Source organism: Pleurodeles waltl, chromosome 11 (assembly GCF_031143425.1).
Source record: "Pleurodeles waltl isolate 20211129_DDA chromosome 11, aPleWal1.hap1.20221129, whole genome shotgun sequence".
Taxonomy (NCBI): Eukaryota; Metazoa; Chordata; class Amphibia; order Caudata; family Salamandridae; genus Pleurodeles; species Pleurodeles waltl.
This window is the reverse complement of record NC_090450.1, coordinates 541,774,902-541,790,516: the sequence shown is the minus strand read 5'-3', so window position 1 is coordinate 541,790,516 and position 15,615 is coordinate 541,774,902. Positions and strand designations below refer to the sequence as shown.

Below are 15,615 nucleotides of genomic sequence, written 5' to 3'. Positions count from 1 at the left end.
ATGAGGTGAGGATCTGTCACGGACATCCCTTGATGACAAGATCCACAGGGCTTGAAGCCAGTCTCTCTGGAGGACATCTTTGAGGCACTAGGAGTAGAAACTCAATAAAAAAAAAAAAGCTGACAAAAAGTGAAAAAAAAAAAAAAGGAGTCAAAAATTGACTCCGGGGCAGCTCTCTTCGGATCAGTGCTTCCTGGCTCAGAAAGAAAAGAACTGACATCAGTGTGCCAGAGTGGGGACTATCTGGTGTAGGCGATGGATGCGGAGCCAATCATCTCAACGGCGTGCAGGGGTAGGGCTCACGAAAACATCTGCATCCAGTCTAACACCTAGGGGCCAATTAAAGGTAAGGAATCTGCAGCTAGAACTCTCTATAAGATTGCCTTGTGCATGACTAGGTGAAACATTATGTCAGATATCGTTAGTTCAACAATGGACCTTCACCAGCACATCGAGGGGTAGCTGCAGACAGAATGTTTGGGGCTCCTCACCTTTATTATGAAACAAACTAAATAAATAAATTTAAAAAATCAATTAGGGCCACCAGGACAAACATTCTCATTGCGCCGCTGGTACAGGATGGCTGCATATGTAAAGTCTGTGACCTGTGTTTTTCAGGTGAATTAGCACACGTGATAAATAAGGTGGGTCAAATATCTCCTATAATAGGGCCTATGTCGGCAGAGATCACAGTCTATCCCGCCAACAGTCCAAAATCTTACCAGGCAATTAACTGGTCTGTGAAGGTTTCGACAGCCATAAAGAGGGCAAACACAATCCAGTACATCATCCATCGAACCTATAATGGAGACAGAAAAATGCATCAAAAGTGATTAAATTATCCTAGTTAGGCCTCGACAAAATTTTAATTACAACTGTCAAAATTCTCATACTCTCTAAATTTCACTTTGAATAATTTGCAATTTCGAGAAATTATGCACAATGTTGAATACGTTTTTGGAGTGCAAGAATTATAGTTGGTTTGAGTGAGACACTGTCTGCGCAAGTCTCCTGGTAGTATCTCAATATTTTTATTTTTTTAATATACATGATCTACAAAGTGGTATGTACAGTTAAAATCATTAAACGAGATACTCAAAAGCCAAACTTCGCTCTAAAAGTGTGATTTCACTTTAAATTATTTTTTGTGACATGTCACTATAAATATTACGTGATTTCAAACACCCCTAATTCTAGCCCACACAGCCCTTCACCGATTAAGTGGGACAGGAGTACAGAGGGGCATGGACGAAGGTCATAAACCTAAGGGGTCGAAGCAGGGAAAACAAAGACAACGACAGAAGAACGCCAGGATCAAGTTCAGCTGTTGCATACTGTAGGAGTGTCGTGACTCAAGTGAAGCCAAGCTGGATGACTGAACAGTCACGTGATTTGAAGCAGCTGCCACACCCTTACCATTGGCTGCCAGCCAGGGGTCTAGGGAAACCGGTACGACAACCTGATCTGGAGTCACCTTCCAAGCATATGCTCAAATTTGTTTACATGCAACATGCAGCGCTCCTGGCAAGTTTCAACCGACCACAATGGACTACCTCATGAAAAGCAGAAATGTCTGCCAGGGAGAGTCAGTGTGCGTACATACTGTAGGGCAGATGCAACATCAATTATGAAGCCCGAGCAGTGGAGGTTGACGGTGAGATATTCACACCCAAAGCTCTCACTCAAATTAAACGCCTACATAGTCCTACTCATTAACAAACATACTTATATTACAACAGGTTCAGGAGAGGACATATGTCTAACTAAACCCAAGGCCATCCACTCATACTTACATAGTCTCGAACGTTCTTGGTCTTTACTGCTTTGTATGATGTGTAGGCTGGATACAACAGTCCAAAAACGAGGCTAACAGAAAAGAGAAAAATACACACGTCAGAGGAGACAGATGAAAACGGCCAATCGAGAAACAAGCAAGGGGAGGCATTTCAGAAGAAAATCAAGAGTTCAGCGAGACAGACAAGTAAAGGGGACAAGGCCAGAAGATGAAAGGCATGCACTTTGTTATTGTACGTATGGTGAGAGACATCAGCTGAAAGGAAAAGGCTCAGGTCAGAAGTGGAGGATGATATATGGTAGATCCAAGGAGTAGTAGATATGAGGCATATCAGAGGAAGGTGAAAGGTATCATAACAGACCTCGAGGATACAAAAGTAACTAAAGGAGAATGGCCAGACATTAGACAGGCGATGTGATATCAGGAAAGGGGGGGGGGAGAGATATTAGATTTTCAATAAATGAAGGTGTGTAAGACAACAAATTGAGAAGGAGATAAAGAGTAAATGTGATGATGACCAATGTAAGGGGGGGGAGGGCAGAAGACAAGTGAGGGATGAACGAGAGAATGAAGAGGGGGATTCGGGAGAGAAAGAGTAGACATATCCATCAGGAAGAAAAAAATACAGAGCTATTTCAAAGAAAAACAGAAAATGTGTGTCCAAGGAGGAAGATAATAAATATAGGAGAGAACAGACAGGCCAGTAAGGAGAAATGAGATGAGATAAGGAACATCAGCAGATTAGATCACCTTGGAAAAACAAAGAGGAGACAAACAAGGAAGGAAATACATTTATTGAGAATGACGAGTGAAAGTTATAATCAAACTAAATACATAAAGAACGTAGACCAACACATAAATTAAGAACTCAGATATGGTCTTTTCCAGGCGCATTAGTGGTGAGCATTTTTTTTTTTAAATAAATGATGAGGAGTTTCAATTGGATACGGGAGAGGTTTTAACCTGATGCCCTATACCACATCTGTTCATTTCCCAAACATTAGGTCGTTTTTTCCCTGCAGTTTTATGATGGCAACTTATACTAGTAAAAGTCACCATTATTGGAACCAAGTTAATCTAAGCCCATAGTCTTCCAATTATCCATGTGTGGATATCGAGGTATCCCTGGCATTTTCTGGCAAGACCAGCAATTGCAAGGGTAAGCGTCATATATCCAACATTCCTGCCTTTCCTACACGTGACACACAACTTCTTCAATTCCCTTCCAGAAAATAATATACCAGTTAGTGTGTCTTCTGGGATGATGTCGAAGAGGATTGGTGGAGGGTGCTGATAATTTTAAAGAGCCTGTTTGTAGGTGTAGCAGTGTCCTAAAAGTAACTTTATCCCCTACTACGTCATGGCTCTGTTCCATTCTCAATGTGTATATATAGATTCTACAGCAAATGAATGAAAAAAGGGAGGTGGACAAAGTACTGTCAGGCAACTAAAGCACTGGAAAATGTGTAGTGAAAAACTTCATGAATTGCTCAAAGAAGAAACCCTGAAAGATATAGTTGGCAGAATGCATGTGGTGTAGCCCATAGGTCTTGCTTATACAACACCTTTTGGCTATGCTTTTTGCCATGTTGTAAACTAGTGTGGCTGCTGTTCAGCGTAGCTAAAAGATAGTGGTGTGGAGTGTCGCAGACTGGATTTGTTGGAGTAGAGTGTCTTACAATGGAGTAAAGTGAAGGGAGTAGAGTGTCAGACTGGATTTGTTGGAGTAGTGTCTTACAGGGGAGTGATGTGAAGGGAGTAGTGTCGGACTGGATTTTTTTTGGGGGTGGGAGTAGAGTGTCGTGGAGTGGGGGAGGGAGGAAGTAGAGTTGTTGAGTAGAGAGGGATAGAGTTTAGTGGTTCAGTGGCAGAGTGTGTCAGAGTGAAGTGGGGTGATGTTCACCCCAGGTAGTGGGATGGACTGGATTGGAATGGATTGGGGCAGATTGGAATGGGAGTGGGTGGATTGAGTGGGGTGGATGGAAATGGGTTGAAATGGATTGCAGTGGATTAGACTGGTTTGGAGTGGGGTGGACTGGATTAGAGTCGGGTGGTTTAAAGTGGGGTGAATTAGAGTGGAGTTAAGGGCTTGATTGACTTGAGGGGGGTGGATTGGAGTGGGGTAGATTGGACTGAAGTGGGGGATGGATGGATTGGATTGAGGGATGGGCTGAACTGGGGTGGGGTGGATTGGACTACAGTAGAGTGAGGTGGACTAGACTGGAGTGGGGTGAATTGAAATGTGGTGGAGTGGGGTGAACTGGTGTGGGTTGGACTGGAGTGGAATGGAATAGAGTGGAAGGGAGTAGACTGGATTGGATTTGAGCAAGGAAGACTGAATTTGCGTGAGGTGGACTGGACTGAGTGGGGTGGATTGGACTGAGGTGGATTGCAGTGGGATGCACTGGACTGGATTGAGTGGGATGGGGTAGACTGGAGTGGTTTAGATTGGATTTGTCTGGATTGGCGTGGATTATATTGGGCGGATTGGGGTGAGGTGGATTGGATTTTAGTGGGGCAGATTTTTTTGGGATTGGAGTGGGGTACACTGGGGTGGGGCAGGTTGCCTTGGATCGGAGCGGGCAGGTTGTTGTGGGGCATGTGGTTTTAGATTAAAATGGGGAAGGTTGAACTTTGGGGGGAGGAGGGGGGCGAGGAGGGAAGACTGGAGTGGAGTGGATTGGATTGTGGCAGACTGGACCGTGGTGGGGAGCGGGGCAGACTGGACCGCGGTGGGGAGCGGGGCAGATTATTTTAGATTGGAGTGGCGCAGATTGGAATGAGGCAAATTGTTTAGGATTCGATTGGGCCAGATTGGACTGGAGCAGATTTGTTTTGGATTGGAGCGGGCAGGTTGGAGTGGGCTAGATTAGTTTTGGATTGGAGTGAGGCAGGTTGTGGGTTTGGAGCAAGTTGGAATGAGGCAGACTGGAGTGGAGTGAACTGGATTGGGGCGAGTGGAATGAGGTGGAATGGATGATTGGTCTGGGATGAATTTGATTGAGTGGAATGGTGCGAGTTTAGTGGGGTGGATTGGTGTGGATTAGAATGGGGTGGATAGGGATGTACTGCACAATTATGTGTTAAAGCATCATATTAGAAATTACACAAGAATGAAACAATGTAGCTTTGCAACAAAATAAACCTCATCTTCTGAGAACAGCATCCACAAGCAAAAACAAAAGAAAAAAATGAGTGCAAAGTGAGAAAAAGACTTGTCAAAATAAAAGAAACAACTTTAGAAAATAAATCTTCCAATTTTGTTTGTCCTACTGGGCATATTTTTGCCAGTCACACGCCTTTGGTTCGCAGGGCACTAAAAGTTAAGCAGAACAAAATAGTACCTCCATCACATCGGCAACAGCAGACAGGCCCGGTTTGATTCAACTTAATCAGTACTTGGTCACTGCTCCAAGGGGAGGAATGGAAATGATGTTAGGCCTGCCTTGAGAAATTACGAGGCTGTAAAGAGGAGTGCCACGCAAGCCAACAAGTGGAAAGCGAAAGGCAGGCTCCAAGCCCTTTAGTGTGCACAACAGAGTTTTGCAAGCAAAATGCATGCACTCGCAGGCTCAATCCAAAAAACAGCTTCAGTGGAAGGGCAAACCATCCTCACTAAAAAAATAAAAATAAAAAAAAGTTTTAAAACTTTACTTTATATGATAAAGTGTAATCAATAAATGTTGTCCTGTGTTCATAGGTTGGTGTTATGCTTCATATTGCCAGGAGTCTTATGCAAAAGTGCTTTTAGCAAGTGCCCTCTAATACCTTTCAGCCAGACTTCAGAAAAAGGTAATTCCATCGTCAACCTAGCATTGTGGTCGATGGGTTTGCTGGCAGTGAGCAGGATATCTAGCTTCTCCAGAGAAGCCAAGGTAGGCAAAGAATTTGTCTTCAAAAACCAGGTGCACGTGTTTAATGATGGAACTGAGAGATGCAGCACAAGTTGCCTCACTCTACTTCTCCACCTACATGGTCCGGAATGTGCTACCATCGCTGCCTCAAGGGAAGGAGGGTTCTCCTGGTGAGGGATGAATTGGACTCTTCCAAAGTGAATGAAGCAGGTCAGAGAACCAAACTTAAGGAGTCCAAGTAGTAGCCACCTGGATGAACAGATATGCTTGATCTTTTGTAGAAACTTCTTAATCAGACGACTGTAGGCAATGGATGCAATAATGCCGCCGCCAACCCCAATATTCTGCTGTTCCACAAGAACTTGGGCACCTGTCAATACAGAAGGCAAACTGGATGCATCTCGAATTCAGGTGAGTGACAAAAGTCTGTGGCAACCTCAAGCAACAAAGGTGGAATCAAAGACTTACTAATGGATATTCCACTTGCTTGGACAGTGAATATGGCTTCACAAGGTCTCTAGATAGATATTTCTGAGTCCTGCATCTGAAACAAAACATACTCAATAAAATACTTTCACATCCTGGTGCCACCTGGCAACGATGTGTGAATGTGGTCTCCTTTTGATTTCTCTTTCACAGAGGAAAGTTATGGTTATGTTCACAAGTTTAACCACTACAATGGATCTGACAACTGTGCTAGAAAAAATACTTTAAATATTAATACATTCAGGTGGAGGGATGACTCCGATCTGTACCACAAGACTCTGATAAAGAGTTGCATCTAAAGGCATGTGCTGAAGAGTAACGTTGCACCTAGAGTTGTAGAAAGCAAATTCAATGGAAAGGCTGGAATGTAGAGGTGGAGAATATGGGGGAAGGCGACTAACACAAGTTTGGTACCACTGAATAAAATACTGTACATCCAGACACTGCTTTAAATCCTGATATGGTAGGTGTCCATACCCGTCAACTGCTCAACTCAAAGCTTGGCATTTATGAGGGTGACCCATCGGGCATTAAAGTGAATAGAGAATGAATACTTCTTTTAGGGGGTGACAGGTTTGAAAAGCGGGTGACCCCAGTAAAGCAAATGGAGGCATTTTGTTTTTCAGGCAGATGTAGAAGTAAAAAGAGGGTGACACCTGCTAAAATGCAGGGGAGTTGACAGATCTGGGTGCCTGGATATAGCTCTGTGTCAGCTTTGGTGCATCCTGCCAGGAGGCAAGGACAGTCCAGAGCATTGCAAGCACAGAATGCAAACACCAAAAAATGCACACTCGCTCCCAGCAAATGATGTGCATAATAAATCTCTATCTCCATGGTGGTGCAGAGATGTTTTCAAACGTTGTTCTAACATGGGATGCATTAATGGTCAGAGTTTCTTGACATCTTCCTGCTTTCACTCAGGCTCACGAGAAGCGGACTGTCGGCGCTGTCCAAAGTACCAATCCACCCCATCATGAGACGGACTGGGATAACAAAAGAAGCACTGGCAGCATTATGAACTCGGAGATGAGTGGTTTCAGATCAGACATTATGGTTGTGGATGGGGTTCTCCTGCCAGAGGTAAATCAGGCCAGAACCTTGTAATATGAGCAAAAGGACAACCTGGTCTTGAAATAACGAAGAGTATCTGACATCAAAACAAGCAGTGGTGGTCTCGACAGTACTGTTTGGATGGCACTTAATGTGGCAGTGACCGATTTATAATGCTGAAGAGTCAAAGACGTTCTGCCCATTTTAAGAAGTTCATGACCTTTGACTGGGCCTTTGGCATAGAGCGCGAGGCCTTACACAGACCCGGCAGTGCATGGAATGGTTGGCATTCATGTTCTAGAGGCACTTCTTACGACATCCCTGGCCATCAGGCGTTTTTGCTGAGACGTTTATTTACCCAGGCTAAGATGAAACCTACCTCTGACAGACCAGAATGAAGGGAGAGAAAAAAAAAAAAAAAAGAACATTTCAATATTAGAAAAAGAAAGATGTGGGGCGGAAGAAGGTTCTGATCCATATTGTTCTCCGGGAAACTAACAAAAAAAAAAGTCACGCATATATGTAAAGAAGGGGCATACCATGTGAGGCACACACGGGCCCAGTACTTGTGCACAAAGCTCTATTAAATCTGCTTTATCAGCCGTTTCTGCCTCCATGACTTACGGGCCATATCTACAAAGGAATCTCTGTGACAAAACCTTTCATACTGCTTTTGTCAGAAAGTGCAAAGTGGAAAAGCCCCTTCTCACCTTATTGTATTTGACAAAGTCAAAGTTGATATTGCTATTGTCACAGTCCACAATGTAAAATCCATTCCTATCATATTCGTCTCACTTCAAAATGTTAAGAACCTTCCTATTGTGTTTGACAAGGTCTTGCTATTGCTTTTGTAGAGTTACAATGTAAAACCAATTCCTATTGTATTTTTCAAATACTGTACTATGTAAAGTCTCCTCCTGTGGTGTTTGCCATGGAGCGCACAATGCAAAACTTCTTTTGTTGCATTTGTCACAGTTTACAAAGTAAAAGCACTCTATGGATTCTGGTAAGCTGTTCAATGTAAAACCGCATCCTACAATGTTTTGTTGGAGAGTTAACAATACAAAATACCATCCTAAGGTACTGGTCACAGGGTTGCACCATGCAAGGCCCCGTGATGCTCTATTTGTCCTGGGGTCTGTGCTATGAAATACTATTTTACAGGCCTTAACACAGTACAATAACAATAGACCCATAAACGCCTACTTGGTTTAACCTGTGCTTTCCACAATGAATAATTCAGGCCTACTGCATTTGTCACAACTTTTCGCAACCAACAGAGCAGACCTACAGCATCTGACGCAGCATCACCCAATGAACCAATCAGGGTGACAGTCCTGACCACTGTTTTGTTACCATAACCAACTCAGGCCTGCCATACGGCGCATGATCTGTGCATTAACACGTTTTCAGCAGAAGCACACTTTAGATCAATCAAACATAATAGCAAGGACGGTCACTGTGGGCAAAGGCAAAGCCCCTTGCAGTAGTGCTTCTTTTAGCTCTTTTTCTGCTGATCACACAAGGTACACAAGAACAGTGTTGCTAACCTTGATCTGAACAGCAGCAAGTACCAGAGAAGAGACTGCTTTGTTCACTTGAAAAAGCACCACCTACTGACAGCTGAGTGGTTCTAAGTTACAGACTATGATTCTATCAGCAAAAGTCAAAGCGCCACAGATTAACTATGAGTAATTGATCACCCACTAACAGTCTGTGGCCCAGTTCCATGCCAAGAACTGTGCAGGTATCTTGTAGTTCATTTCAACAAGACAGTGTCATTGTACACAAGAAAACAATACATCAAAACACTCCAAGTCGCCGCCACCTCAGCTAAAATGCAAAACCGTCCATCCTCCAGGAAGTGCACCGATATCACCAAGATTATGACAATTCTCAAAATTCAGTTTCTGCATACTTAAAGCTCAATGCCATAATTACAAACTATGCTCTTTTGTCAGCAATAAGCCGATAAATGCATGCCCCAATAAAAAAAGAAGAAAAAAACAAAAATGTAAACCTGCTGCAATCAAACCCACACTCAATAAGCTAAATGCTCACCTTATCTGTGTGTACAAAGTGCCACTGTTGGCATGGTTACTACCCCCCCCCCCCCACACACACACACACACACATTTTCACTAGTGTTGATGCCAGCTTTGAAAGTGTGCTGGGACCCTGCTAACCAGGCCCCAGCACCAGTGCTCTTTCCCAAAATCGGCACCTTTGTTTCCACAATTGGCACACCCCTGGCACACAGTCAAGTCCCTTGTAAAAGGTACCCATCGTACCAAGGGCCCTGTGGCCAAGGAAGGTCCCCAAGGGCTGCAGCATGTATTATGCCACCCCAGGGGACCCCTCACCAAGCACATGTACACTGCCCTTGCGGCTTGTGTGTGTTGGTGGGGAGAAAAAGGCAAAGTCGATATGGCACCCCTCTCAGGGTGCCATGCCCACAAACCACTTCCTGTGGCATAGTTAAGTCACCCCTCTGGCAGGCCTTACAGCCCTAAGGCAGGGTGCACTATACCAGAGGTGAGGGCATACCTGCATGAGCAATGCACCCCTATACTGTCTAAGTCCATTATTAGACATTGTAAGTGCAGTGTAGCCATATTGAGTATATGGTCTAGGAGTGTGTAATTACGAACTCCACAGCTCCATAATGGCATCACTGAATATTGGGAAGTTTGATATCAAACTTCTTAGCCCAGTAAACCCACATTGATGCCAGTGTGGGATTTATTGAAAAATGCACCCATAAGGCATCTTGGAGATTAGGTAGGTTAGCCAAACTGCTAGTGCAGGACTGACCAGTCTGTGCCAGCCTGCTCCTTTCAGACAAGTTTCTGACCACATGGGGTGAAAGCCTTTGTGCTCTCGGTGGAGGTGCTTCACACCTCCCCCCTGCAGGAACAGTAACACCTGGCGGCCAGCCTCAAAGGCTCAAGCCTTGTGTTACAGTGCCCCAGGGCACCTTGGCTAGTGGAGTTACCCCCCCCCAGACAAAGTCCCACTTTTGGAGGCAAGTCCGGCAGGAAAATTAGGGAAAACAGGGAGGAGTGACCACCCCAGCTAGGAACACCCCTAAGGTGTCCAGAGCTCAGGTGGACCCACCACCCCCCCCTGCAGAACTCCAGTGGAAAGCAGCCCGGTCCAAGAAGAAACAACAACTAAGGACTCCTGCCTCACTCCGAATGCGGGACTCGTGACCACACTTTGCCCGACACCCACGGCCCGTGTCCTGATGGTCCAACCAACTAGAGAGGGTCCCAAGGCAATTGCGAGCAAGTGCTCACACTGGGTTGACCTCTCCACGACAACGCCTGCAGAGGAAATCCCAAGGACCCCCTGACAGTGAAGATAACTGATGCAAAAAAAGACCACTGCACCCGCAGCCCCCAGCCCTTGAAGAACCAGACCTATGATGCAGCAACGTTAAGCAGGCGGCCCTCCTCCCTGTCCAACCTGTGGACTGCCCGATACGACCTCCTCTGCAGCATTTGATTGATCCCCAGGGTCCCCTCGTAGAGAACCATTGAAAACCTGATGCCTTGTTTGCACCCTGCCCCCGGCTGCCCCAGTGGTAGCTGAGGTGCGTGTTTAGGGCCTACCTCCCCCCCCTCCCCCCAGTGTTCCATTAAACCCCCCCCCCCCAAGGTCTGTCCTCCAAAGACGTGGGTACTTACCTGCCTACAGATCTGATTCAGAGTGCCCCGTCTCCATAGGTGCCCACATTAAAATTGCTCCACTTAGACCTCTGCACCTGGCCCACCCTGTGTTCCTGTTGGTGGGTGTTTGAGGTTAACTTGAACCCCACCCTGTGGACTTCCTAACCCCTGGAGACTGGAACTGTAAGCGTTGTATTTACCTATAAAATAATCTAATTTTTCTTCCCTCCAGAAACTGTTTCTGAAAATTGCACTGGGTCAAGTTTTAAAACAGATTATTGCCAATATTTCAAAAAAACTGTATAACTTATCGATTTCAAACAAAGTACTGTTGATATATGTGTGAAATACGTATCTATTCAAGTACTTACCTGCAACTTGAATATTGTGGTTCTAAAAATAAATTAAGAAGATATTTTTGCTATATAAAAACCATTGGTCTGAGGTTAAGTCATTGAGTGTGTGCTTCTCCTGTTGTCTGTGTGTACACAACAAATGTTTTGCACTATGCACCGCCCTCTGATAAGCCTAACTGCTTGAACACACTACCACAAAAGAGAGCATTAGTATTATCTAGTTTAGCCTCTAGGGAACCCTTGGACTATGTGCACACTATATCTCACTTTGATATAGTATACACTGAGTCAGCTTCCTACACCGCCCAACCTAAAAAACAAGAGGGGCACAAGGGAAGGTTTTGGGGGTGGGGGATGTCAGTCTACTTAGATTTACCAAGCTGCTGGGGGGAGCAGGGTCTACTTTAAGTTACCAAACTGCTAGAGACAGTGGTTAATTCTCACCTCCTTAGTGATCTGGCCTAAATGAGCAGATCCAAGCCCACCTAGAGATGAGGGTCTGGCACACAATTTCAGCTTGGAATACAGTGTATTGCATGACTCCTCACCATTCTTGTAAATGCCTATGGGCATCCATGGTTCTAGAGTCAAATAGTTTGCTGCTATTTTTATGAACACAATAAGTATACAAAGAAATGATGGATGAAATACTTGAATTAGTTGCAGCCGCTGGTAATCACTCGGGATGCGTTCCAATCCATTGTTATTTTGCACACCATGCCACCTCAGTTTGGACCCATCTATATACAAATTAGTCTCGACACCTGCTCCAATAGGAGCAGCCCAGCCCAAAATGCCAAGCCACGTCCTCCATGAACTAGAACACAAGTTGGCTTTCTTGTTAATCTCTTTTAATTGTTTCTTACTGAGTGGTTTATTTTCCTCCTCTTATGTTAAGCTCTATCCCCACCATTGGAACATAACCTCTTTACCATCTACTGGACTGGACTGTTGTGTCCTTCCACTGCTTACATTCCAGAACTACTTTTGCTTTTTTTTTCCTCAATCATTTCATGCAAGTGTTTGTAAGGATTTCAGAGGGAAGAAACATAGGTGAGTCCAATAAAACACACTCTCCTTGTGCGCTCCGTGTTACTCTGCCCTTACGACCTTACGAGCCCGCAGCTTCCACAGCCCAATTTTCCTTTTGCCGCTTTTTTTTAAATTATTTTTTTGGGGGGTTTTATGTGTGCTTTCACTTCCTACTTCTTTTTTCATTGAACACCTGCAAGCATTCTTTGGTAGGGTTAGTGATGTCTATAAACTACAAATTTAAGTACCAAGGTTGTAGACCTGGGAACAGGACTACTCTCATTCTTGGTATCCAAAAATTTAGCAGGAATGCAGGATGGTAAGACTGTTACCACTGGTTGGAAGTGCCAGAGATTTCAGTCACATAAATGTGGAGAAAATCGTGTTGGTTGGCCTTTTTTTTTTTTTTTTTTTTAAACACGTGCAAGACATTCTTGGAAAATAAAAAATTGTGATGCATTTAAGCCATGCCACCCATGTTACCCCTGGATTTCAAGTTTCAGAAATGTAGACGATTTCATAGAGATCCCTGGGTTCCAGCTGACCCAGAGCCAATATAATGCAAGGATTTCCTTTGGCAAGTGAAAGGAAATTAGAACTTCTTTTGGGTGTGGTTGTGATATATGGGGCAGCAGAGAGGAAGTAATTGCCCCATTATTCTTTCACCTGGCAGCAGAAATACTGTTTGGTGCCTAGGGTCAAGCCAGATGCAAATCTTCTGAGCTAAAGTAGGCAATAAGTCTACCAGATAGGAAAATAAATTGTGTGTGGGGTTTGCACATCCTGGCATTGGGCTACACTCCCTAACCTGGGCTCCAAACAATCTTTCCTCACGCTCTGGGCAGCATGTATGGTTCGAATCTCAAGGAGTCAGACAGCCCATTAGACAAAAAATATCGGTGTTAAAAAAAGGAATAGTATGGAGTGCTTGCCCATCTTGGAATCAGGCCCGCCCCCAAGTAGATGGAAGTTTTCTATCTCCTATCCCACCAGAGGTTGATTTAGGTTTCTAAACTAACTACACCACAACCCTCATCTCAAAAACAAAAAAACAAAAAGAAAAGAGAAAAAAAATATATATATATAAATTTTCTGTCACGAGCCAAAGGTGGTTATAGTATTCAAGCTCTGGCTCCAGTGGGTAGAACTGTTTGGGCTGCAGAGTTTAGAATGGACAGAAGGCAACACAGCAGTCACCCACCCCCATTTTTCAGATATTTGCCCTAGTGTCTAGTGTGGCCTTCTGCCAACCCCTTCAACAGGGCGGGGGCAAAAAGACAGTCTGGCCCTAGGGTTGTGGGAGTGTCTCCATGTCAGGATGAGTAGGCCTCCTCCCAAGGATGGAAGGGGTGGCCTGATGCCAGGACAGGCTAGCCCCACCCCATTCTTTTCTTTGAGAAGCATTTTGCTGGGGTCTGGTGGGCTCTCAAACCCATTTCTCCTGCCTCAGGGCAGCAGGCAGGCTTTGGATAAACTCCTCTTATTTGCCCCACACCAACTGTCAAAAGACATAGTTGCACCCTGGTGGGGAAGCTACTGGCTACCACTAGAATCTAGTGGATGGAATCCTGCACTAGGATATTCCTCCTGTGCCCCAGAACAGGGATCCTCTAGGGACTGGGACCACAGAACAGGGGAGAATGTCCTCTTTTCACCAGTTCCTCTCCCTTTGAGATTGCTACTCGTGGGCAAAGGGGGGGGGGGGGGGGGGGGGGGGGGTAGGGGGTGTGAGCTGTGCCCACTAGGACCGATCAAACTGAAAGCGGCTCGAGCTTACAGGTGGCAGAAAATTGTAAGTGACCTGTAACATCCTCCCCATTCCAAGAAAACCCATGAGGGTGCCCGTCTTGTGCAAGTGAACTAAAATACATCCTGCTCCATGCCCACAACACTAATCGAATCTCTTATCCCCAGTGGAACAAAAGCACCTCCGTGCCAAAACTTATTAGGCCACCCAAACAGATTCAGCAGGGCCACACATTAATCAACCCAGAGTCAGATTCTGCTGAGGCCTGCGGGGCAAAGATGCGGCTGTCCGCCATAGCAGACACACAACTAAGCAGAGAGCCAATGTCCCTAGACACTGTCCCGAGACATTCCAAGGGATGCTAGGTGCCATACCAGTACCCCCCCTTTCAAGGGGAAAATGGTCGATCAAAATACTTGACCCCCAACGAGTGACAGCAATAAGTGCCAGGAATGATTTGCCAAATGCATTCAGTCAGTAGCATCTCAGTAACTGCAGGTTGTGCAGGACAGGGGGGCGGGCTCATAAGCGCCGCAGTGAAGCTACAAAGAAAGGGTGGATTGGCGAGGAGCAATGAATCAATCAGGAATGACAGCAACGTCTCAAAATAGCACAGCTCAAGTGCACCGGCTCACCATAAAAACAAGACTCCATTTAAAAGGATACAGGAGTTTTACAACGTTCGCCGCTGACAGGCCCAACCAAGATTAACACGGCCTTTTTGTGCAAGGAAGGAACATCCAACAGTAACCACAGCATCAAGAGCCACTAACAAAACCAATATGTCTGGGAACTACTCGCGACCAAAATGGCACCATGCTCGCAAATACAGAAAACTGCACTGTGGGGTATACACAGGACGTCTAGGGAAAAACAATGGTATTTTACACGTTCAACGTGAAGTTAATTCAGGTCTTAGTTACTTAAAACCACATATGCAAGAGAAACTGCGAACATCACTATCAACAATCAGCGTAAAAAAATACATAAAAACCCCTGAAATCGTCTTTGTGCGAAACATTAGTTTAAACACGAGCAAAAACAATATAGTGTAAAACAATAGTCTCAAAATTTCAATAGACTGTGGTTAATGACGACAATCTGAACACCGCGCGCTCCGATTCATCACTGGCGAGTTGAAGGGGACCTTGCAGGGCATAATGCATGGTTCCAAGATGGCAGTATTATACAAGTAATTACGGGTTTATCAGCCTTGGGCGCTATGTAGCACGATCATCTCTAGATTTTAGATGACACTAAAGTATTCCCATCACTGGGCCGAGTAATGCAACACTTTCCCAGCATGTGTACGCCGTGCCAGTGAAATATAGAGCGTTTTGCTAGTAAACGTACATTCACACATTTATTACTAAAGACCAGAGGTAAAACCCCATTACTACAATACACTAAAATGGGCATTAGAAAAAGAGTTCTTTGCCTTACATACAGCATGTTACAACGACTTTAGACAGGGAAACAACTCTATTAGTCACCACACCTCTTCGTTGTAATTTTACCTCACTGCACAAACGTAACCCCTCAAATCCTGCTCTTGGTAAATAGCTTTTTAAATAAATACGCATAAACAAAAGTCATGCTATGAACCACGTACATACAGTGTAAT

General features: G+C 44.7%; 1 protein-coding gene across 2 annotated transcripts in view; it reads right to left on the bottom strand.

Moving 5' to 3' along the window:
* REEP4 (receptor accessory protein 4) overlaps positions 1-15,615 on the bottom strand; it is an 82,057-nt gene that overhangs the window by 38,820 nt on the left and 27,622 nt on the right. For both annotated transcript variants that reach the window (XM_069213968.1, XM_069213970.1), the window contains exons 3-4: positions 1,794-1,866; positions 723-799 (exon numbers count right to left, since the gene is read on the bottom strand). In XM_069213968.1, coding sequence (XP_069070069.1) covers positions 723-799; positions 1,794-1,866 — 150 coding nt within the window. The remainder of the gene's footprint in view (positions 1-722; positions 800-1,793; positions 1,867-15,615) is intronic.